The 27,613-nt window shown below is 40.5% G+C and overlaps 3 protein-coding genes across 5 annotated transcripts; 1 reads left to right on the top strand and 2 right to left on the bottom strand.

The window, feature by feature from the left end:
* Positions 1-270: 270 nt before the first annotated feature.
* On the bottom strand, positions 271-7,224 carry snap47 (synaptosome associated protein 47). 2 transcript variants are annotated; one of them, XM_083540995.1, is made up of 6 exons: positions 6,930-7,224; positions 3,721-4,259; positions 2,247-2,731; positions 1,944-2,059; positions 1,515-1,800; positions 271-1,484 (listed from the first exon to the last, which is right to left on the bottom strand). In XM_083540995.1, exons 1-5 carry the CDS (start codon positions 6,951-6,953, stop codon positions 1,654-1,656), a joined length of 1,311 nt encoding a protein of 436 aa, XP_083397121.1. In that variant the 5' UTR covers positions 6,954-7,224; the 3' UTR covers positions 271-1,484; positions 1,515-1,653. The 2 variants fall into 2 exon arrangements, with proteins under 2 accessions (XP_083397121.1, XP_083397122.1); XM_083540996.1 differs by having other exon boundaries at positions 1,600-1,800; positions 6,930-7,223.
* Positions 7,225-7,312: 88 nt separating this feature from the next.
* jmjd4 (jumonji domain containing 4) lies at positions 7,313-14,047 on the top strand. Of its 2 annotated transcripts, XM_083540993.1 has the most exons (7): positions 7,313-7,537; positions 7,696-7,978; positions 9,182-9,347; positions 9,717-9,842; positions 9,920-10,187; positions 10,737-10,883; positions 13,526-14,047. In XM_083540993.1, the coding sequence occupies exons 2-7, from the start codon at positions 7,732-7,734 to the stop codon at positions 13,823-13,825; spliced, it is 1,254 nt and encodes a 417-aa protein (XP_083397119.1). In that variant the 5' UTR covers positions 7,313-7,537; positions 7,696-7,731; the 3' UTR covers positions 13,826-14,047. The 2 variants fall into 2 exon arrangements, with proteins under 2 accessions (XP_083397119.1, XP_083397118.1); XM_083540992.1 differs by having other exon boundaries at positions 7,463-7,978.
* On the bottom strand, positions 13,975-18,598 carry iba57 (iron-sulfur cluster assembly factor IBA57). Its single transcript, XM_083541016.1, has 3 exons — positions 18,135-18,598; positions 17,446-17,798; positions 13,975-15,114 (listed from the first exon to the last, which is right to left on the bottom strand). Exons 1-3 carry the CDS (start codon positions 18,449-18,451, stop codon positions 14,720-14,722), a joined length of 1,065 nt encoding a protein of 354 aa, XP_083397142.1. The 5' UTR covers positions 18,452-18,598; the 3' UTR covers positions 13,975-14,719.
* Positions 18,599-27,613: the final 9,015 nt, after the last annotated feature.

The following is a 27,613-nucleotide window of genomic DNA, read 5'->3' on the forward strand; positions in this document are numbered from 1 at the left end:
GCAGGTCGGGAGGGTTGCATAGAGGGATTTGGGGGATCTGGGCCTCCTGATCTCATGGCTTTCCTCAGATCTACACCAGACGTCAGGCTGAGGAGAGGGACGATGAACATGTGTGTGTTTATAACTGTACAGTTTGTGGAGATTAAGATCAGGAGGAGGAGGTGATCATCATCACTCAGCGTTTACACCGGTCTTACACTTAAATAAAGGTGTGACATCCTCTTCCAACATGCAACCGTGACAATAAACAAGACGACACGCCACAACAACCAGCGTACGGCGAGTTTTATTACAAATGTACAGGACCTTTATTACCCTCATACATACACATACAGCACAACAAGCCCCTCCCACACCCTGCGGGAAATAAACATCGATTTTACCATAAGCCCCGCCCCCTCAGCCCTCATACGTATCTTCGGTAACCGTTCTGCCAGGGGAAGGTTTGGAAACCTGCATGCCTTCACCTGGTCGAGGAGAACATGACCAAGAACATGACCAATCACGCATGCTAATAACAGGGAAGCTAGCTAGCATAGTTTCTGATTTTAAATAAATAAAACTTTATTTATAATAAATAATAAAGACACAGGCGTGAGGATAAAGATAAAGTGCTGAGATGTGAAGATCAGTCTGGGAAATGGGTTTTATTTATTTTGGTTATCAGGAGACCTTATGGCCTGGGTGAGAAGCGTGCTCTGATTGGCTGATCTATGTGTGGAAGCTGAGGGATGGGAAACTGGAGAAAAATACATGACCAGGTTGAATCCTGTGTAGCGTGTTGTTAATAATGACTCTGACTGCTAATCCTGAATTATTCCCACTTCCCTTATCAATATTCCCTCATTCCCAGTTCTCATGTCCCCTTCACTTATCATTTCCAGTTTCCTTTTTTCTTTCAATCATGATTCCTAGTTTCACTTTTCCCTTTACACCTAATAATACTTCATATTCCCTCTAGTACAATCCACAATTCCCATCTTAATTATTCCCAATGTGTAATTCCAGGTTTCCTTATTCTCAGTCTAAAAGCCCCAGTTTCCTGCTTCCCAATTGTGAATCCCAGTTTATGATTTCCAGTTAGTAATTTCCTGGTTCCTCATCTCCCAATTCATGTTTCCTCTCAGTCATTTTCTGTAGCTGCTCCCCATCATTCCCTTATACACCATTCCCACTTCCTCATTTCCTGTTAATCAGTCGTATTGAGAACACACACACACACACACACACACACACACACACACACACACACACACACACACACACAAAGACAAACACCGCAGAGTTTATAGATGAGTACCTACATAGATGAAGGTGTGTGTGAGTGTGTGTGTGTGTGTGTGTGTGTGTGTGTGTGTGTGTGTGTGTGTGTGTGTGTGTGTGAGAGATAGTTGACATGCAGGAACGCTCTCTGGAGATGTCACCTGTCCACATTATGGACAGTAGGGGGAGACACCGAGTCATGCAGAGGACATCCTGGAGGACTGGACACACACACACACACACACACACACACACACACACACACACACAGCAGTGTTATACTGGAAAGAAAGGTGTTACATGTTGGGGTGCAGTTTGTGTGTAAATCAGACTAACAGGACTCATGTCAGATTCCTGATGATGGTGATGATGATGAAGATGTGATGAAGGTCAGAGCAGTTTCCTCATCCTGCGTGTGTGTGTGTCGATGGTCATGGTGCTGCGCTCACTGGAAGACATCAACACGTCCAGAGATTCGTCCTGACGCTGCAGCTCACTGTCGGCCTCCAGAGCCAAAGACTTCAACTGCAGCAGCATCTATACACACACACACACACACACACACACACACACACACACACACACACACACACACACCATGAACATTTTTCATTTCTTTTTACCTGTTCTGAATAGTGGATAGTAGTGCAAAAGAAGAAGATGATGATGAAGTGATGAACCTGTTTGAGCTCCTGAGCTTCCTCCTGACTCACAGTGTTCTGCTGAACATGGAGCTGAACTGGAGTCAGATCTCCTGCAGCGAGCTGTACGGGAACATCAGAATCTAAACTCGCTCCTACACACACACACACACACACACACACACACACACAAACACACACACACACACTTCACTGGACCAGTGTATTGCTCTGAGGTCTCCTACAGACCCACTGCATATAACTAAGGAGTTTTGGTGCCATCATGTGGACACTCTCTAAATTACACTCTTCTGTATGATTTAATAGACTGGCTTATTGTACCTGCGCCCCAGAGCGCCCCGCTCCCCGGTGTGATGTCATCACCGGGCGTGGCCTGGAACCCTGAGTAATCCCTGGCAAACTCCACCTTCTTCTTGTACTGTGCTTCAAGGACGCACAGCGCCTCCGCCATCTTAGCCGACAGGAACCTGAAACAGACGTCTGGCTTCCCGATGTGGCGCTGCCGCACGCTGACGTCGCACACGCCATGCACGCGGATCTCGTCCACTTCCTGTTTGTGAAAGCTATAGACGAGGCGGCCGGTGGAGTCGCGCACCTGCAGGGAGGAGACCAGCAACACCAAAGTGCCTGAATTCACGTCGGCAGCGTTGAGGTCACCTCCGCGGTAAAACACTACTGGAACACTCAGGATTTCTTTGGAAGGTTTAGCGGACCCCTCAGGGGGCAGAGCTTCCACCTGGCACCTCCTGTTCCAGGGAAGCTTTCCAAAGGGCCACCATGCAGGAGACTCCAGTTCCCACAGCAACCTGGACAAACACACACGCAGACCAGGTTCTCAAACATCATCAATGATTAAAGGAGGTATGTTCTGACTGGCTGAGAGCAGGGGAGATGATCAGTGTAGAAGTGGAACTACTTCTGATACCATTAACCATCCAAAGAACCATTTAGAAAGCAAAGAAGGTTCCAGCTTGTACATTTTAAGATGTTAGTACACCAGGAACCAGGGTCAGTTTCTCTGTACTTTTCAGAACCAGAATCAGAACCTGCTGGGGTGGAGTCTGAAGTAGTTGAAGATTTAAATCCCCTGTAGATACCATTAGCCACCAAAGAAAACCTTTGAGAACATTCTTTCTCAGATCAGTTTCTCTGTTCTCTGTTCAGGAACCAATGGGGTGGATTTTGAAGTTCTGATCTGGAACCCTAACCCTGGATATCATACCAGAATCTACTTAGCATACCTTCGAGAACATTCATTCTTTAACAGAAAAAAGTTTTTTGTCACAACTACAAGGTCAATTTCTTCATACTTTTACATTTTTTGGAAACTACTTGGGTGGAGTTTGAAGAACTGATCTGGAACCCCTGTAGATACAATTAACTATCAGAAGAAACCATAAGGAACTTTTTAATGAACAAAAAAGATCCCAAAAATGGTTCCTGCTCCAGAGCTAACACTTTTCTAACAGGAAATAATAGAGGTGGAACATGAAGTATTGAAGTAGGACCACTTTAGATACCACTAGCAATCCAAAGAAACTGCAAGGAACATTGCTTATCTTGCAAAGTACAAGCCAAAACTACAAGAACACCAGGAACCAAGATAAATTATTTTAGTGCTGTTCTACAGACAAGGAACTTGTGAGGGTGGAGCTTGTAGTACTAAAGGTACATGCAGGAACCTGGGACCTTAAAGAACCGTTAAAATCAGGTTCCATCTTGTAAATCACAACTACAGCTGGAACCAATTTCTTGGAACTTCTCTGTATGGTGCTGATTGGTGATTTTTTCTTACTTGTCAGCCACGTCCAGGTCAGACTCCATCGTCTCCAGCTGGTTGATCATGTGGTGGAACTGTTCCCCCTGCTGACTCAGCGCCCTGCCGGTGTGTGAGAGTGTGTGTTGGGTGTCGCTCACCATGCTGATGAGTCTCTGTCCGCGGCTGAGCGGAGTGTGTGAGGAGTGTGTGTGGGGGACGAAGGTTTCTCTCCAGAAGTGCTGCAGGACGTGGAACACTGCGCCGGCGCTCGGTTTCAGGGAGGAGAACCAGTGCTTGTGGGGGGCATCGCGCTCCTGCAGGGTCACGGCGCTGAAGATAAAGCAGGACGACTCGGTGTTGATGTGTGTGACACGGGACAGCGGTAGCAGAAGAAACGCACCTCCGGCTCCACCTCCTGACGAGGAGGATGAGGAGCTGAAATGGACAGCTCTCTGGGTCAGAGTGAGACGACCGCTCACCCAGCGCTTATCTCCATCCACGTAGTAGGAGCACGACCAGCTGTGAACTGGAGCTTCTCCATCCATCACGCTGGGAAGAACAGTCAGGTCTACCTCCTAGAAGAACCACACACACACACACACACACTCTTGTTTTAAGCTCCAACATTATAAACCAAAAAATACCAGGTTTCATCTAGTAGCCTACAAGGTCCTTGGCCTTAGGTCTTCAATTACTTTAGGAAGAACCCTGTAACAAAGAGTTCCCCATTTAAATGTTCTCCATGGGGAACCTCTCTACAAAGATAGAACAATCATCCATACAAAAGAACCTTTAAAGAAACCAGACAAGCTAATTTTTTTATTTCTCAAATAGAACTACAACCATGTTAGAAGAACCTTTTAAATGGGCTAGAACAGAAAACTAAAATTGATCTGTTTGTCTCCCAAAACCTTCTTCAACTTTTTGGTCCTATGCAGTCCAACAGCAACAGGTTTTCCATTCCTAGTAAGTTCTATTAAGGGTTCCTAGGGAACTAAGGGAACCTTTCAAGAGACTTTATTGGCTTCCAAAAGAACCTATTGAGAACCCATTTTGGACTGTGAGTACAGGTGGAGTTTTCTGCTCTCTCTGGTGGCACGTCTTCCTTTTTAGAAAGAATTCAAAACAGAACCTTCTTAAAGACATTTAGTAAAAAGTTCAACAGAACCCTGAAAAAGATTGAGAACCATCAACTGTCTAAAACCTCTAGATTGCGTAAATGGAGAGGTTCTTCAGTGTGTTCCTCAGGGTTCTTAAAACGTCTGTGCAGAATCCCAAAACAGAAAGAGTTCCTCATCAGATCCCATCAACCATCTAAAGAACCTTTTTCTTCTGGAGTGTTTTCTTCCTACTTTATAAACAGTTCCAAGTAGAAACTGTTTGGAGAGAAATAATGATCAATCATATAAAGAGGAACCCTTTTACAGCTCTTGTGATTTTCCATGTTAGACAGTTCTGTCATGTCTGACAGTTTATGGTTCTTCTGAAGTTCTGTTTGGAACCTTTTCTAAACAGAAGCCATCTGTTACAGGGTTTATCTCACTGAAGAAATCAACACCTTTGGAAAAAAAAAACACGTTAAAGCGTCACTATATTCACCAAGCTCCACCCCCAGAATGCTCACCAAGCTCCACCTCAAGCTCCACCCTCCAGTATGTTCACCAAGCTCCGCCTTTACTATGTCCCACAAGCTCCACCTCCAGTATGTTTCTCAAGCTCCACTTCCAGTATGTTCACCAAGCTCCGCCTTTACTATGTCCCTCAAGCTCCACCTCCAGAATGTTTCTCAAGCTCCACTTCCAGTATGTTCACCAAGCTCCGCCTTTACTATGTCCCTCAAGCTCCACCTCCAGTATGTTTCTCAAGCTCCACCTCCAGGATGTCTGATGAAGCATGTATGAAATGACTGACAGGAGGTTCTCCAGGTTATTAATTGATCACCTGCAGAGGGAAAGTAGAGATGCTAATGGGCAACACAGAGACATGACACGCTTATACGTGGCCTCGGGGTTGTTGTTTGTTTGGGTTATTGAGGTTCATGCAGGGTTGCGTGTGTGCATGGAAACCTGTGTTGGAGATGAGATAGTAGATCAGTACTTTGGTAGTTCAGTAGATCAGTGTGTCAGTAGATCGGTGATTTGGTAGTTCAGTAGATCAGTACTTTGGTAGTTCAGTAGATCAGTGTGTCAGTAGATCGGTGATTTGGTAGTTCAGTAGATCAGTAATTTGGTAGTTCAGTAGATCAGTGTGTCAGTAAATCAGTAATTTGGTAGTTCAGTAGATCAGTGTGTCAGGAGATCAGTGTGTCAGTAGATCAGTAATTTGGTAGTTCAGTAGATCAGTGTTTTAGTAGATCAGTAATTTGGTAGTTCAGTAGATCAGTGTGTCAGTAGATCAGTGTGTCAGTAGATCAGTAATTTGGTAGTTCAGTAGATCAGTGTTTTAGTAGATCAGTAATTTGGTAGTTCAGTAGATCAGTGTGTCAGTAGATCAGTGTGTCAGTAGATCAGTAATTTGGTAGTTCAGTAGATCAGTGTGTCAGTAGATCAGTAATTTGGTAGTTCAGTAGATCAGTGTGTCAGTAGATCAGTAATTTGGTAGTTCAGTAGATCAGTAATTTGGTAGTTCAGTAGATCAGTGTGTCAGTAAATCAGTAATTTGGTAGTTCAGTAGATCAGTGTGTCAGGAGATCAGTGTGTCAGTAGATCAGTAATTTGGTAGTTCAGTAGATCAGTGTGTCAGTAGATCAGTAATTTGGTAGTTCAGTAGATCAGTGTGTCAGTAGATCAGTGTGTCAGTAGATCAGTAATTTGGTAGTTCAGTAGATCAGTGTGTCAGTAGATCAGTAATTTGGTAGTTCAGTAGATCAGTGTGTCAGTAGATCAGTGTGTCAGTAGATCAGTAATTTGGTAGTTCAGTAGATCAGTGTGTCAGTAGATCAGTAATTTGGTAGTTCAGTAGATCAGTGTGTCAGTAGATCAGTAATTTGGTAGTTCAGTAGATCAGTGTGTCAGTAGATCAGTAATTTGGTAGTTCAGTAGATCAGTGTGTCAGTAGATCAGTAATTTGGTAGTTCAGTAGATCAGTAATTTGGTAGTTCAGTAGATCAGTAATTTGGTAGTTCAGTAGATCAGTGTGTCAGTAGATCAGTAATTTGGTAGTTCAGTAGATCAGTAATTTGGTAGTTCAGTAGATCAGTAATTTGGTAGTTCAGTAGATCAGTGTGTCAGTAGATCAGCACTCACCGTTTCCGTTGTAAAAATCCTCATTAATATAAACACGGAAGTGACTCGTGTCACCGCTGCTCTCACGCGCGCTGTAAATAAAGCATTATTAAATCCGGTACAGCGCTGAATCCTGCACCCTCTGTAAGGCCCCGGAGTTCAGGGAGCTCTGTTCCCGCCCGAGTATAATTTACACTTCCGTTATCTTTTATTAAACACGATGGCCATCAACTGTTTTTATCTTTTATTCACAAACAACTAAAAAAGATTTTTATTTATTTTATATAAATTGAGAAAAATCGCAGTAGAAAGTAAACTGCGTGCAGAAAATACAAAACACCTACCAAAAGGCTGAAACACCGGAAGTGACGGACAGGATTACAAAACCGGTATGAAAACGAGTACCAGAATAAAGCGTTCCGCATTGATGAAATAAAAAATAGTCGTTGTTAAAATATATTCCGCTGTTAGACATTAATAATAATTGTGTTTATATTTAAAGGAAATTAGAGGTCATTCCCCGCGCGGATGTTGTAGTGGTGTCTCGATGATTTTCTTCCCCTCTGCCCCAGATACCGTTTAGTTTCTACTTGTGAAGAACAGAGGATGATTTTTTCTCTTTCTTCTCTGTAAGTGTAGATTTGAGGAATAAAGTGTAATTTAATGGCAGCATTTAATATTTTTAATATGGAAAAAAAAAAACACCTTGGAAAGAGCAGCTGCTGTGATGGTGTAGTATTTAATGGTATTTGCTGTAACATGGACCTGGCATGTTGATTCTATAAAGGTCATCCCAAGGTCATCATCAGTTCAGTGCTATGCCATGGACAGGGAGACGTTAGGGGCGTGCAGCCGTGGCCGGGTGAAGGCCGGGTGTGCTGAGCTTCAGACGCCTCACTTTCTGCCCTACATCCAGAATGAAATCCCCTACAGCCAGTTCTTCAGCAGACACCTGCTGTCCAACCGACCATGCATGTTCTCCTCCAGCTTCACCCAGACCTGGAGCTGCAGGAGCCGCTGGGTCGGCCAAGACGGCAAACCCGACTTCCACACACTCCTGCACGAGTTCGGTGAGTTCTCAAAATCGTGTGTGTGTGTGTGTGTGTGTGTGTGTGTGTGTTAGAAACTGATGCAGCAGCAGATAGAGGGATGTGGTGAAAGCCAAGGAAAAGGCATATGAGGAGCTGTAGGAGAAGTTGGACACTGAGGAAGGAGAAAAGGATTTGTAGCGATTGGCCAGGCAGAGGAACCGAGCTGGGAAGGATGTGCTGCAAGTTAGAGCAATAAAGGATGGAGATGGAAATGTGTTGACTAGTGAGGAGAGTGTGTTGAGAAGATGGAGGGAGGATTTTGAGCAGCTGATGAATGAGGAAACTAAGAGAGAGAGAAGGTTGGATGGTGTGGAGATGTGAAGCAAAAAGTGGATAGGATTAGTAAGGAGGAAGTGAGAGCAGCGATTAAGAGGATGAAGAGTGGAAAGTCGGTTGGACCAGATGACATACCGGTAGAAGCGTGGAGATGTTTAGGAGAGATGCAGTGGAGTTTTTAAACAGATTTTTCAGCAAGATTCTGGAAGGTGGGTTGTCTAAAGAATGGAGAAGGAGTGTGCTGGTACCGATCTTTAAGCATAAGGGAGATGTGCAGACCTGCAGTAACTACAGGGGAATTAAGTTGATCAGTCACACCATGAAGTTATGGGAAAGAGTAGTGGAAGCTGAGAGAAGAGGTGACCATCTGTGAGCAACAGTATGGTTTCATGCCGAGGAAGAGCACCACAGACGCATTATTTGCTTTGAGAATGTTGTGAGACAGTGGCATTGAGTAAAAGACAGGAGGTGGAGCTGGAGGTAGCAGAGCTGAAGATGTTGAGATGTTTGTTGGGAGTGACGACGATGGACAGGATTAGAAATGAGTTTATTAGAGGGACAGCGCATGTAGGACGTTTTGGAGACAAGGTGAGGGAGGTGAGATTGAGATGGTTTGGACATGTGCAGAGGAGGGACATGGGGTATATCAGTAGGAGAATGCTGAGGATGGAGCCACCAGGAAGGAGGAAAAGAGGAAGACCAAGGAGGAGGTTCATGGATGTGGTGAGTGAAGACATGCAGGTAGTTATTTTGAAAGAGGCAGATTTAGAGGACAGAGGGGGATGGAGACGCATGATACACTGTGAAGACCCCTAATGGGAGAAGCTGAAAGAATGTGTGTGTGTGTGTGTGTGTGTGTGTGTGTGTGTGTGTTAAAAAAACACCTGTCCAACACGGTATGTACAGACGAGACGCTGGTTCCTGTGGCAGACTGCAACACCAAAGAGTACAACTCCAACCCCAAACACACGATGAGCTTCAGAGACTACATCTCCTACTGGAGAGACTACATTCAGAACGGGCACTCCTCACCTAAAGGCTGTCTGTACCTGAAGGACTGGCACATGCACAGGTACACACACACACACACACACACACACTCATACACACACTCATTCGCACATACACTCACGCACATACACACACTTATACACACACCATGACTAAGCGGTTGTAATTATACACCTTGAATGGAACAATGGCCATGTCTTTGTGGACATATCGAGAAATGTGTTTATTACTATGTAGACCTTTGACTCCACGTATGGAAATGTGGGGAAACATGGGCGGGAATGTGAGCATGAGTGGGCGTGTTTTGAGGGCAGTATCCAGGACATGTTGGCATGGTTTATATGCAAATCAAAACTGCTTTGCTTGAACACCTCTGGAAGAACCATAAATGAGAATGTGGGCATGTCTAAAAAGGCTATGTTAATGCCAGGGCATTTCCAGAGCACCACACCTACACCACGCCCATCTACTTCTCGTCTGATTGGCTGAACGAGTACTGGGACACGCTGGAAATGGACGATTACCGCTTTGTCTACATGGGACCAAAAGGATCCTGGTAAGAGTCCTCATCACTACACAAACCCTGTTAGCTGTTATCAACACTACTTAACAGCGAAATAAAATGTTCCTCAGGACACCGTTCCACGCCGACGTATTCCGCTCCTACAGCTGGTCGGCCAACATCTGCGGGCGTAAGAAATGGCTGCTTTACCCCCCTGGGCAGGAGGAGTTCCTGCGAGACTGCGGTGGGAACCTGGCATACGATGTCACCTCCCCCGTCATGCAGGATCAGCACCATTTCCCACGATTCAGTGAGGCCTGTCGGCCCCTGGAGGTAATTCAGGAAGTTGGAGAAATTCTGTTTGTCCCCAGTGGCTGGCATCATCAAGTCTACAACCTGGTAAGGGTCACACTGAGGTTCCACACTGGGGTTTAACACCGGGGTTCCCACATTGGGGTTTCCAACTGGGTCAATATATTTTGTTTGCATATTGGGGTTCCATTCTGTTCTTCCACTCTGGGTTGTCATGATGGGGTTTGGGGTTCCCAAATTGGTGTTCACACTGGGTTTGCATACAGGGGCTCCACAGTGGAGGTTCTATGCCATAAAAATATCATTCCATGTAATAGATCATTAGTCCTACTGAAAAGGTTGATGTTGGAGCAGATGGATGATTCTTTAGCTTGTTTGATGTTCTATATTTCTAAAGAAAAATCTTCTCTCAAAAACCTTCTATAACACAGTTCTGCAGAGAATCTTCAATGTTCCACAGAGAAGAGCAACCTTAAGCTGAAATTTCATATTCATTTTAATATTCAAATAATTGTTAATTAGAATGAAATAAATATAGTAACAGGATTTCACACATGAATGCTTCAGTTTACAGTAAATATGAATAAATATTTGTGTTACACATTACAAAAATGTGTGTGTGTGTGTGTGTCTCAGGAGGACACAATCTCCATTAACCATAACTGGGTGAACGGTTGTAATGTGGATGTGGTGTGGGAGTTCCTGCAGGGGGAGCTTTTATCTGTTCAAAAGGAGATTGATGAGTGGAGGGACACGATGGATTCCTGGGATCATCACTGTCAGGTAACGGTGAGGATAGGTACGATACGATACACACCTCACTATCAGGTAACGGTGAGGACCGATACAATGCGGTACACACTCATCACTATTGGTAATGGTGAGGACAAGTATGATACGATACACACTCATCACTATCAGGTAACGGTGAGGACAGGTACGACACGATACACACATTACTATCGGGTAACGGTGAGGACAGGTACGACACGATACACACATTACTATCGGGTAACGGTGAGGACAGGTACGACACACACACACATTACTATCGGGTAACGGTGAGGACAGGTACGACACACACACACATTACTATCGGGTAACGGTGAGGACAGGTACGACACAATACACACATTACTATTAGGTAACAGTGAGGACAGGTACGACACACACACACATTACTATTAGGTAACAGTGAGGACAGGTACGACACACACACACATTACTATTAGGTAACAGTGAGGACAGGTATGATAAGATATGATACACACATTACTATTAGGTAACAGTGAGGACAGGTACGACACACACACACATTACTATTAGGTAACAGTGAGGACAGGTACGACACACACACACATTACTATTAGGTAACAGTGAGGACAGGTATGATAAGATATGATACACACATTACTATTAGGTAACAGTGAGGACAGGTATGATAAGATATGATACACACATTACTATTAGGTAACAGTGAGGACAGGTACGACACACACACACATTACTATCAGGTAACGGTGAGGACAGGTACGACACGATACACACATTACTATCGGGTAACGGTGAGGACAGGTACGACACGATACACACATTACTATCGGGTAACGGTGAGGACAGGTACGACACACACACACATTACTATCGGGTAACGGTGAGGACAGGTACGACACACACACACATTACTATCGGGTAACGGTGAGGACAGGTACGACACAATACACACATTACTATTAGGTAACAGTGAGGACAGGTACGACACACACACACATTACTATTAGGTAACAGTGAGGACAGGTACGACACACACACACATTACTATTAGGTAACAGTGAGGACAGGTATGATAAGATATGATACACACATTACTATTAGGTAACAGTGAGGACAGGTACGACACACACACACATTACTATTAGGTAACAGTGAGGACAGGTACGACACACACACACATTACTATTAGGTAACAGTGAGGACAGGTATGATAAGATATGATACACACATTACTATTAGGTAACAGTGAGGACAGGTATGATAAGATATGATACACACATTACTATTAGGTAACAGTGAGGACAGGTACGACACACACACACATTACTATCAGGTAACGGTGAGGACAGGTACGACACACACACACATTACTATTAGGTAACAGTGAGGACAGGTACGACACACACACACATTACTATCAGGTAACGGTGAGGACAGGTACGACACACACACACATTACTATTAGGTAACAGTGAGGACAGGTACGACACACACACACATTACTATTAGGTAACGGTGAGGACAGGTATGATAAGATATGATACACACATTACTATTAGGTAACAGTGAGGACAGGTACGACACACACACACATTACTATTAGGTAACGGTGAGGACAGGTATGATAAGATATGATACACACATTACTATTAGGTAACAGTGAGGACAGGTACGACACACACACACATTACTATTAGGTAACAGTGAGGACAGGTACGACACACACACACATTACTATTAGGTAACAGTGAGGACAGGTATGATAAGATATGATACACACATTACTATTAGGTAACAGTGAGGACAGGTATGATAAGATATGATACACACATTACTATTAGGTAACAGTGAGGACAGGTACGACACACACACACATTACTATTAGGTAACAGTGAGGACAGGTACGACACACACACACATTACTATTAGGTAACAGTGAGGACAGGTATGATAAGATATGATACACACATTACTATTAGGTAACAGTGAGGACAGGTACGACACACACACACATTACTATTAGGTAACGGTGAGGACAGGTATGATAAGATATGATACACACATTACTATTAGGTAACAGTGAGGACAGGTACGACACACACACACATTACTATTAGGTAACGGTGAGGACAGGTACGACACACACACACATTACTATTAGGTAACAGTGAGGACAGGTACGACACACACACACACATTACTATCGGGTAACGGTGAGGACAGGTACGACACACACACACATTACTATTAGGTAACAGTGAGGACAGGTACGACACACACACACATTACTATTAGGTAACAGTGAGGACAGGTACGACACACACACACATTACTATTAGGTAACGGTGAGGACAGGTATGATAAGATATGATACACACATTACTATTAGGTAACAGTGAGGACAGGTACGACACACACACACATTACTATTAGGTAACAGTGAGGACAGGTACGACACACACACACATTACTATTAGGTAACAGTGAGGACAGGTATGATAAGATATGATACACACATTACTATTAGGTAACAGTGAGGACAGGTATGATAAGATATGATACACACATCACTATCAGGTAAAGGTAAGGACAGGTACGATACGATGCGATACACACTCTTCACAATTGGTTCCTTCGTTGTTCTCCTCCAGGTGATGATGAAGTCCTGCACAGGGATGGATTATGCTGAATTCACCTCCTTCCTCAAAATCATCGCTGATCACCGCATCTCCTTCCTGTCCTGTCCCCACGGAAATGCCTCCTCCGAGACCCTGAGCGCTCTCGGGCCTCACCACGCGACCTTTGACCTTCAGCGTGTGGCTCAGGTGTTGGAGAGCATGCTCAGTAACGAGGACTTTAAGCGGGTTGAGGCATCTGCTCTGGGTGGTAACGTGGAGGAGCTACTGCAGGAGATCAGAGACACCATCAGCAAGTCCACCAGCATGTACTGAGCTCCTCACACCACCTTCATCCTGTAGACCAAAAGCCCCTATTTACATCAGAACAATCATCACTGTACACAGCAGGATTCAGGGGTTGGTGGTTTCTCTGTAACCAACATGAAGATAAAGAACTTAGTGAAGATGGAGACGCGACATCATCATCATCATCACCAATCCCAGTGTTTTATTTTATTTTAAATAAACAGAATTAACATCAGAACATCAGCCAAACTGGACTCGAGATTCAGAACAGATTTGATAAAAGCATGTTTTAAATACATTTATGGCTAATGTGAGGATGTGTTTCTAAAACCCTGAGTCTGGTCCTGAACTAGTCCAGTTCTAAACCTGAGATCCTGAACCTCTCCTCCAATGTTGATGCCACCATGCCTACATCCACACCGACTAAATTTGTGTTTATACCAAAATCTCTGATCCAGTCTAACACACGGGTCCAGTTCTAAACCCAAGTCTGATTCTAAGACCAAGTCCAGTCAGTTCTAAACCAAAGGATGGTTTTAAACGTGTTAAGTCTAAAACCCACATCCCAGGTCCAGTCCTACATTGAGGCCCAGTTCCAAATTCAAGGTTGGTTTTAAACCCATGTCCAGTCCTAAACCCAGGTACAGTTCCAAACCCAAGTGTGGTTCTAAACCTGTGTTAACTTTCAAAGCCTGATCTAAGCCTAAACCCAGGTTCGGTCCTAAGACCAAGTCCAATTCTAAAACCATGTCCAGTCTAAACACATTTAGAGTCTAATCTGCAGCCCCAATCTGATCTTAACCCTCCTCAGAGTCCAGCAATGTCCATGAAGGAGAGTAAATAAATATTGTAGAAAATGTTTAGATTAATAATATAAACTGTTCATTCTGCAGTAGTTATTAGTGTAAGTATTATTCATGTTTATAGTTTGTCCTTCATGTCCTGGGGCCACCAGTCTGGCACTGATGCCAAGAGGGACACCTTGTCCCCCTGAGTGGACGACACTGTGAGCGTCTCTTTGGCGTAACTCAAGCGTACGAGGCCCAGCCCGAGCTCCCCTACCCCGGACCTCAGTTTCCCCGCCACTTTGCCCTGAGCCGACTCAATGGTGCCCCCCAGCTGCAGGTTTTTCACAGGTACTGAGAGTCTTAGGGGCATAAGGCGCTTTCGGACCACGCCCGTGTGGTGGGTACGAGCCGTGAGTTCCTGCCCAATGTAGCAGCCTTTAGAGAAGCTGATCCCGTTCAGGAACACAAGGTTGGACTCCAGAGGCAGAGCTTCACCTGGGGGAAGGTCCTGCACACCCTCAGGAACACCTTAAAACATCAAAACACACACAAACACACACAGGTTTACAACACAACATAACGCCATGGACACGGAAATCACACGCCATTGCACATATCATCCTTAAATAAGATAATACACACGTTATGTTTACTCTAATAATCATTACTTATAATACTAAACTTTTGGAATGAGCCCAAGTCTCATCTTAAACTTGATTACAATCATGAGCCTAAATACAGTCCTTAACCCAGAGTACAGTCCTAAACCAAAGAACAGGTTTAAACCCAGAGTACAGTCCTGAACCAGAGTACAGTCACAAACCACAGTACAGTCCTAAACACACAGTACAGTCCAAACCACAGTACAGTCCTAAACACAGAGTACAGTCCTAAACACAGAGTACAGTCCAAACCACAGTACAGTCCTAAACACAGAGTACAGTCCAAACCACAGTACAGTCCTAAACACAGAGTACAGTCCAAACCACAGTACAGTCCTAAACACAGAGTACAGTCCTGAACCAGAGTACAGTCACAAACACAGAGTACAGTCCAAACCACAGTACAGTCCTAAACACAGAGTACAGTCCAAACCACAGTACAGTCCTAAACATAGAGTACAGTCCAAACCACAGTACAGTCCTAAACATAGAGTACAGTCCAAACCACAGTACAGTCCTAAACATAGAGTACAGTCCAAACCACAGTACAGTCCTAAACATAGAGTACAGTCCAAACCACAGTACAGTCCTAAACATAGAGTACAGTCCAAACCACAGTACAGTCCTAAACATAGAGTACAGTCCAAACCACAGTACAGTCCTAAACACAGAGTACAGTCCAAACCACAGTACAGTCCTAAACACAGAGTACAGTCCAAACCACAGTACAGTCCTAAACACAGAGTACAGTCCTGAACCAGAGTACAGTCACAAACATAGAGTACAGTCCAAACCACAGTACAGTCCTAAACACAGAGTACAGTCCAAACCACAGTACAGTCCTAAACATAGAGTACAGTCCAAACCACAGTACAGTCCTAAACATAGAGTACAGTCCAAACCACAGTACAGTCCTAAACATAGAGTACAGTCCAAACCACAGTACAGTCCTAAACATAGAGTACAGTCCAAACCACAGTACAGTCCTAAACATAGAGTACAGTCCAAACCACAGTACAGTCCTAAACATAGAGTACAGTCCAAACCACAGTACAGTCCTAAACATACAGTACAGTCCAAACCACAGTACAGTCCTAAACACAGAGTACAGTCCTGAACCAGAGTACAGTCACAAACATAGAGTACAGTCCAAACCACAGTACAGTCCTAAACATAGAGTACAGTCCAAACCACAGTACAGTCCTAAACATAGAGTACAGTCCAAACCACAGTACAGTCCTAAACATAGAGTACAGTCCAAACCACAGTACAGTCCTAAACATAGAGTACAGTCCAAACCACAGTACAGTCCTAAACACAGAGTACAGTCCTGAACCAGAGTACAGTCACAAACATAGAGTACAGTCCAAACCACAGTACAGTCCTAAACACAGAGTACAGTCCAAACCACAGTACAGTCCTAAACATAGAGTACAGTCCAAACCACAGTACAGTCCTAAACATAGAGTACAGTCCAAACCACAGTACAGTCCTAAACACAGAGTACAGTCCTGAACCAGAGTACAGTCACAAACATAGAGTACAGTCCAAACCACAGTACAGTCCTAAACACAGAGTACAGTCCAAACCACAGTACAGTCCTAAACATAGAGTACAGTCCAAACCACAGTACAGTCCTAAACATAGAGTACAGTCCAAACCACAGTACAGTCCTAAACACAGAGTACAGTCCAAACCACAGTACAGTCCTAAACACAGAGTACAGTCCAAACCACAGTACAGTCCTAAACATAGAGTACAGTCCAAACCACAGTACAGTCCTAAACACAGAGTACAGTCCAAACCACAGTACAGTCCTAAACATAGAGTACAGTCCAAACCACAGTACAGTCCTAAACACAGAGTACAGTCCTAAACCCAAAGTACAGTCCTAAACACAGAGTACAGTCCTAAACCCAAAGTACAGTCCTGAACCAGAGTACAATCCTAAACCCAGAGTACAGTCCTGAACCAGAGTATAGTCCTAAACCAGAGTATAGTCCTAAACCAGAGAACAGTCCTTAAACACAAAGTACAGTCCTTTGAGTACGGTTCTAACCCTTAGTATGAAATTATTAGTAATCAAAGAGCATTGCCATGGAAACCGAGATACCAATCAGAACTCTTTAAGCACTGGAATGTTTCATCAGCATCGTTATTGTTATTATTTATAGGTATATGATGAAATGGAAAATACCAGTTTTGTAGCGATGGTGTTGATACTCGTCAGTGTTGCCATGGCTACAGGCTGTGATGATTTCTGGAGGATTCTCCTGGCTCCTGGTGATCAGTCTCCACCCCATCAGAGAGGTTCTGGGATCCCGGGCCATTAGCACCACCCGATCTCGGTTCCTCAGCTCAGGTTCCTCAGCAGTGTGTGTGCAGTGTGTGTTCACTCCCAGTAGAGCCCACAGCAGAAGATCTGGACACGCCTCCACCTGCACCTTACGCCTGATCGTATACATCTTCAGGTGGCGTGTGATGGAGTTCAGCATGGAGCTGTCACACTCCAGGAGGACGCTGTTTGTCCCATCACTGTTTTCCTTTGAACTACAGAGGAAACACATGATTTACACACTCTCCCCATCACGCAGAAGCGTGCAGTCATCGTGCTACAACGTAAACATGAAGTCACTCGCTTTATCAGGGTAGCAGGAACATTGGGCTCACACACACACACACACACACACCACCCAGAGGAACCTTCTCTGAAACGTGGCTGGAGAGGAGAGATAACGAGGATCACACCATCCTGCTCTGATAAACCTCCACCAGCTTACAGTCTTTATTACAGAACATCAGTTTTTGTCCGTTTATAGTTACATTTCATCTTCTGTTTTACAATATAGCAGCTATGAACACCCCCCACCTCAGACAGGTGGTTACCTGTAGGCGATGACGTCATACAGGGTTCTCCCCTGCACGTTGAGCAGGTGTGTGTAGATGCCAGTGTCTCTCCTCTCCTCCTCCTGATCCTGCTGCTGCAGTGTCCGGATGTCGTTAGTGAGAAGTCCCTGCAGGTAGGAGTGTGTGTCTTGTCCCCGGATGTTGAGGACAGCTCGGTGTGTGAGACGGTGACATGTCCACGCCGTCCCCTCTGTCCCTGCTGTCCACTGCGCCATACAGCGCCTTATACCAACACAGCCGCACGGGAGCGCGCAGCGGGACACTGCCCGAAGAACACTGCACAGCGACACCACCATCTTTATTAAACACACACTCTCTCTCACTCTCACTCTCACTCTCACTCTCACTCACACACACAATCACACACTCAGCCTGACTCTCACGCGCGAGTACTTTCGCGTCTTTCACTTCTTCGGCTTCTTTATTCACTCTGTTTTTGTTTATTTCCGGTTTTTGGTTCATTACCGCCACCAACAGGTCTGGAGTACAGAGTAGAATCGGAGGGAGTAGAATTATTACTCTAACATAAAAATTCATACCCATACTACATCCCATCTTCTTCTTCTTCTTCTTTCGGCTGCTCCCATTAGGGGTCGCCACAGCGGATCATCCGTCTCCATACCACCCTGTCCTCTACATCTGCCTCTTTCACACCAACTACCTGCATGTCTTCCCTCACCACATCCATAAACCTCCTCCTTGGCCTTCCTCTTTTCCTCCTACCTGGTGTCTCCATCCTCAGCATTCTCCTACTGATATACCCCATGTCCCTCCTCTGCACATGTCCAAACCATCTCAATCTCACCTTCCTCACCTGTCACTAAAACGTCCTACATGCGCTGTCCCTCTAATAAACTCATTTCTAATCCTGTCCATCGTCGTCACTCCCAACGAACATCTCAACATCTTCAGCTCTGCTACCTCCAGCTCCACCTCCTGTCTTTTACTCAATGCCACTGTCTCTAATCCATACAACATCTCAGGTCTCACCACAGTCCTATAAACTTTCCCTTTCACTCTCACAGATACTCTTCTATCACAAATCACTCCTGCTATCACTCTTCTCCACCCACTCCACCCTGCCTGCACACTTTTCTTCACTTCTCTAACACACTCTCCATTACTTTGCACTGTTGACCCCAGGTACCTGAACTCCTCCACCTTCTCCACCTCTTCTCCCTGCAACTGCATCATTCCACTGCCCTCCCTCTCATTCACACACATGTACTCTGTCTTACTCCTACTGACTCTCATTCCCCTTCTCTCCAGCGTGTACCTCCACCTCTCCAGGCTCTTCTCCACCTGGTCCATACTCTCACCACAAATCACAATATCATCCGCAAACATCATAGTCCAGGGAGACTCCTGTCTGACCTCGTCCGTCAACCTGTCCATCACCACTGCAAACAGGAAAGGGCTCAGGGCCGATCCTTAATGCAGTCCAACCTTCACCCTGAACCAGTCTGTCGTACCTACTGCACACTTCACTGCCGTCACACTGTCCTCATACATGTCCTGCACCACCCTCACATACTTCTCTGACACACCTGACCTCCTCATACAATACCACAACTCCTCTCTCCACCCTGTCGTACGCTTTCTCTAAATCCACAAACACACAATGCAGCTCCTTCTGTCCTTCTCTATACTTCTCCATCAACATTCTCAAAGCAAATAAGGCATCTGTGATGCTCTTCCTCGACATGAAACCATACTGTTGCTCACAGATGGTCACCTCTTCTCTCAGCCTGGCTTCCACTACTCTTTCCCATAACTTCATGGTGTAACTGATCAACTTTATTCCCCTGTAGTTACTGCAGGTCTGTACATCTCCCTTATGCTTAAAGATCGGTACCAGCACACTCCTTCTCCATTCCTCAGGCATCTTCTCACCTTCCAAAATCTTGTTAAACAATCTGGTTAAAAACTCCACTGCATCTCTCCTAAACATCTCCACGCTTCTACCGGTATGTCATCTGGTCCAACTGACTTTCCACTCTTCATCCTCTTAATCGCTGCTCTCACTTCCTTCTACATCCTGCTTTAGCAACTCCACATCATCCAATCTTCTCTCTCTCTGATTTTCCTCGTTCATCAGCTGCTCAAAATCCTCCCTCCACCTTCTCAACACACTCTCCTCACTAGTCAACACATTTCCATCTCCATCCTTTATTGCTCTAACTTGCAGCACATCCTTCCCAGCTCGGTTCCTCTGCCTGGCCAATCGGTACAAATCCTTTTCTCCTTCCTAAGTGTTCAACTTCTCCCACAGCTCCTCATATGCCTTTTCCTTGGTTTTCACCACATCCCTTTTTACCTGCTGCTGCATCTCCTTGTACTCCTGCCTACTTTTCTCATCACTCTGTCGATCCCACTTCTGTTTTGCCAACCTCTTTCCCCTAATGCTCTCCTGCACTTCCTCATTCTCCTTGTCTTGCTTTCTATTTCCAGATGTCACACCAAGTATTTTTCTAGCTTCCTCCCTCATCACTTCTGCAGTAGTTCCACAATCCTCCAACACCTCTTCACCACCACCGAACCTCTGTCTGACCTCTTCCCTGAATCTCACACTACAGTCTTCCTCATTCAGTTTCCACCATCTTATTCTTCTTTCAGTCCTCACTCTCCTCCTCTTCTTTTTCTTCACCTCCAAAACCATCCTACAGACCACCATCCGATGCTGTCTAGCTACACTGTCCCCAGCCAACACCTTACAGTCTCCAATCTCCTTCAGGTTGCATCTCCAACATAGAACATAGTCCACCTGTGTGCACCTTCCTCCACTCTTATACGTCACCCTGTGATCCTCCTTCTTCTTAAAATACGTGTTCACCACTACCATTTCCATCCTTTTAGCAAAATCTACCACCATTTGCCCTTACACATTCCTCTCCTTAAAACCATACCTACCATCACCTCCTCATCACCTCTGTTCCCTTCACCTACATGCCCATTAAAGTCTGCCCCAATCACCAATCGTTCTTTCCTTCACCATCTACCACTTCATCTAACTCACTCCAGAATCATTCCTTCTCCTCCATCTCACAGCCGACTTGTGGAGCATAGGCACTGATGACATTTATCATCATCCCTTCAACTTCCACCTTCACGATCATCACCCTATCAGAAACTCTCTTCATCTCCACTACACTCTTACTGTACTCTTCCTTCAGAATCACCCTACACCATTTCTCTTTCCATCCACACCATTATAGAACAGTTTAAACACCTCTAATGTTCCTGCTCTTACTCCCTTTCCACTTGGTCTCCTGAACACACAACATATCTACCTTTCTCCTCTCCATCATATCAGCTATCTCTCTCCCTTTACCCGTCATAGTACCAACATTTAAAGTACCAACCCGAACCTCTACTCTCCTCCACTTCTCCTTTTCCTGCCGTCTCTGTAGACGCCTTCCTCCTCTCCTCCTCCTCCTTCGGCCAACAGTAGCCCAATTTCCACCGGTACCCTGTCGGCTAACGATACCTGTGGCGGTCGTTGTTAACCCGGGCCTCGACCGATCCGGTATGAAATTCTCATTTGTGATCCGCATATTTGATTTGATGTTTTACGCTGGATGCCCTTCCTAACACAACCCTACCCATTTACCCGGGCTTGGGACCGGCACTAAGAGTGCACTGGCTTGTGCATCCATAATGGCTGGGTTACCCATACTACATCCCATAATATACTATATTATACTATACTACACTACACCATAATAAAATTAAATATACTATACTATACTATACTATACTATACCATCCCATTATAAAATATACTACACTATACTATACTATACTATACTATACTATACTATACTATACTATACTATACTATACTATACCATCCCATTATAAAATATACTACACTATACTATACTATACTATACTATACTATACTATACTATACTATACCATCCCATTATAAAATATACTACACTATACTACACTATACTATACTATACTATACTATACTATACTATACTATACTATACTATACCATCCCATTATAAAATATACTACACTATACTATACTATACTATACTATACTATACTATACTATACTATACTATACCATCCCATTATAAAATATACTACACTATACTATACTATACTATACTATACTATACTATACTATACTATACTATACCATCCCATTATAAAATATACTACACTATACTATACTATACTATACTATACTATACTATACTATACTATACTATACCATCCCATTATAAAATATACTACACTATACTATACTATACTATACTATACTATACTATACTATACTATACTATACTATACCATCCCATTATAAAATATACTACACTATACTATACTATACTATACTATACTATACTATACTATACTATACTATACTATACCATCCCATTATAAAATATACTATACTATACTATACTATACTATACTATACTATACTATACTATACCATCCCATTATAAAATATACTACACTATACTATACTATACTATACTATACTATACTATACTATACTATACTATACCATCCCATTATAAAATATACTACACTATACTATACTATACTATACTATACTATACTATACTATACTATACTATACCATCCCATTATAAAATATACTATACTATACTATACTATACTATACTATACTATACTATACTATACTATACTATACTATACCATCCCATTATAAAATATACTACACTATACTATACTATACTATACTATACTATACTATACTATACTATACTATACCATCCCATTATAAAATATACTACACTATACTATACTATACTATACTATACTATACTATACTATACTATACTATACTATACCATCCCATTATAAAATATACTACACTATACTATACTATACTATACTATACTATACTATACTATACTATACTATACCATCCCATTATAAAATATACTACACTATACTATACTATACTATACTATACTATACTATACTATACTATACTATACCATCCCATTATAAAATATACTACACTATACTATACTATACTATACTATACTATACTATACCATCCCATTATAAAATATACTACACTATACTATACTATACTATACTATACTATACTATACTATACTATACTATACTATACCATCCCATTATAAAATATACGTTTAAAGTGTAGTGGTGCGACAGATCTCACCTTTCGCACCACGACACTTTAAACTCTGGATTTGCACAGCAAAGTGCACTTTATATTTATTTATTTTATACCACACCATTCTGCACACGGACACTTTATGGACACTCTATACCGCACATGGACCCTTACACCACACCATACCGCACACGGACACTTTATGGACACTTTACACCACACCATACTGCACACAGACACTTTATGGATAAACCACCACAAAAATTGTCTATTGTTTACACTTTGGTACACATTGTTTACTGTTTCACTGTCTACTGCCATAAGGATTTTCTTTGTATATACATTTTTCTCTTTGTTTACATACATATCTTTATATATCCTTTATACCTTATATTTTATTTTATATAGTTTTTATACTTTATTTATCTGCTTTTTTTTCTTTCTCCCCACCCTATTCCCCTCATGCCGGACCGTCGTATAAAGCATTTCACTGCATGTCGTACCCTGTATGTATGTGTATGTGATGAATAAAATTTGATTTGATTTGATTTTATATACTATACTATACTATACTATACTATACTACACTATACTATACTATACTATACTATACTATACCATCCAATAATAAATATAATATACTATACTATATTAAACTACACCATCCCATAATGAAATAGAATATACTATAGTATACTATACTACTATCCCATAATAAAATATACTATACTATACTATACTATACTATACCATCCCATAATATAAAATACTATACTATACTACACTATACTATACTATAATAAAATATACTACACTACACTACACTACATTATACTATACTATACTATACTATACTATACTATACTATACTATACTATACTATACTATAATAAAATATACTACACTATGCAATACTATACCACCCCATAATAAAATATACTATACTATACTATACTATACTATACTATACTATACTATACTATACTATACTATACCATCCCAAAATATACTACACTATACTATACTATACTATACTGTACCATCCCATAATTTAAAATACTATACTACACTACAAAATCCCATAATAAAATATACTACACTACACTACATTTTACTATATATACTATACTATACTATACTATACTATACTATACTATACTATACTATACTATACTATAATAAAATATACTACACTATACAATACTATACCACCCCATAATATACTATACTATACTATACTATACTATCCCAAAATATACTATACTATACTATACTATACTATACTATACTATATCATCCCAAAATATACTATACTATACTATACTATACTATACTATACTATACTATACTATACTATACTATACTATACTAAACTATCCTATAATAAAATATATTATACTATACTACACTACACCATCCCATAATTAAATATTCTATACTATAATACACTATACTATACTATACTATACTATACTATACTATACTATACCAAAATATACTATACTATACTATACTATACTATACTATACTATACTATACTATACTATACTATACTATACTATACCATCCAATAATAAATATAATATACTATAGTATATAAAACTACACTATCCCATAATAAAATAGACTATACTATACTATACTATACTATACTATACTATACTATACTATACTATACCATCCCATAATATAAAATACTATACTATACTATACTATACTATACTATACTATACTATACTACACTATACTATACTATAATAAAATATACTACACTACACTACATTATACTATACTATACTATACTATACTATACTATACTATACTATACTATACTATACTATACCATCCAATAATAAATATAATATACTATACTATATTAAACTACACCATCCCATAATAAAATAAAATAGAATATACTATACTATACTATACTATACTATACTATACTATACTATACTATACTATACTATACCATCCCATAATATAAAATACTATACTATACTATACTATACTATAATAAAATATACTACACTACACTACACTATACTATACTATACTATACTATACTATACTATACTATACTATACTATACTATACTATACTATAATAAAATATACCACACTATACAATACTATACCACCCCATAATAAAATATACTATACTATACTATACTATACTATACTATACTATACTATACTATACTATACTATACTATACTATACTATCCCAAAATATACTATACTATACTATACCATCCCATAATATAAAATACTTTACTATACTACACTACAAAATCCAATAATAAAATATACTACACTACACTACATTATACTATACTATACTATACTATACTATACTATACTATACTATACTATACTATACTATACTAGACTATAATAAAATATACTACACTATACAATACTATACCACCCCATAATAAAATATACTATACTATACTATACTATACTATACTATACTATACTATACTATACTGTACTTTACTATACTATACCATCCCAAAATATACTATACTATACTGTCCCATCCCATAATATAAAATACTATACTATACTACACTACAAAATCCCATAATAAAATATACTACACTACACTACATTTTACTATACTTTCCCAAAATATACTATACTATACTATACTATACTATACTATACTATACTATACTATACTATACTATACTATAATAAAATATACTACACTACACTACATTATACTATACTATACTATACTATACTATACTATACTATACTATACTATACTATACTATACTATACCATCCAATAATAAATATAATATACTATACTATATTAAACTACACCATCCCATAATAAAATATACTATACTATACTATACTATACTATACTATACTATACTATACTATACTATACTATACCATCCCATAATATAAAATACTATACTATACTATACTATAATAAAATATACTACACTACACTACACTATACTATACTATACTATACTATACTATACTATACTATACTATAATAAAATATACCACACTATACAATACTATACCACCCCATAATAAAATATACTATACTATACTATACTATACTATACTATACTATACTATACTATACTATACTATCCCAAAATATACTATACTATACTATACCATCCTATAATATAAAATACTTTACTATACTACACTACAAAATCCAATAATAAAATATACTACACTACACTACATTATACTATACTATACTATACTATACTATACTATACTATACTATACTATACTATACTAGACTAGACTAGACTATAATAAAATATACTACACTATACAATACTATACCACCCCATAATAAAATATACTATACTATACTATACTATACTATACTATACTATACTATACTATACTATACTGTACTTTACTATACTATACCATCCCAAAATATACTATACTATACTGTCCCATCCCATAATATAAAATACTATACTATACTACACTACAAAATCCCATAATAAAATATACTACACTACACTACATTTTACTATACTTTCCCAAAATATACTATACTATACTATACTATACTATACTATACTATACTATACTATACTATACTATACTATAATAAAATATGCTACACTATACAATACTATACCACCCCATAATATACTATACTATACTATACTATACTATACCATCCCAAAATATACTATACTATACTATACTATACTATACTATACTATACTATACTATACTATACTATCCCAAAATATACTATACTATACTATACTATACTATACTATACTATACTATACTATACTATACTATACAATAGTATACCATCCCAAAATATACTATACTATACTATACTATACTATACTATACTATACTATACTATACTATACTATACTATACTATACTTTCCCATAATAAAATATTTTATACTATACTACACTACACCATCCCATAATAAAATATTCTATACTATAATACACTATACTATACTATACTATACTATACTATACTATACTATACAATCCCATAATAAAATATATTATACTATACTACACTACACCATCCCATAATAAAATATTATATACTATAATACACTATACTATACTATACTATACTATACTATACTATACTATACCAAAATACACTATACTATACTATACTATACTATACTATGCTATGCTATGCTATACTATACTATACTAAAATATACTATACTATACTATACTATACTATACTATACTATACTATACTATACTATACTAAACTATACTATACCATCCCAAAATATACTATACTATACTACACTACACCATCCTATAATAA

This window comes from Silurus aristotelis, assembly GCF_946808225.1.
Source record: "Silurus aristotelis genome assembly, chromosome: 5".
Lineage (NCBI taxonomy): Eukaryota > Metazoa > Chordata > Actinopteri > Siluriformes > Siluridae > Silurus > Silurus aristotelis.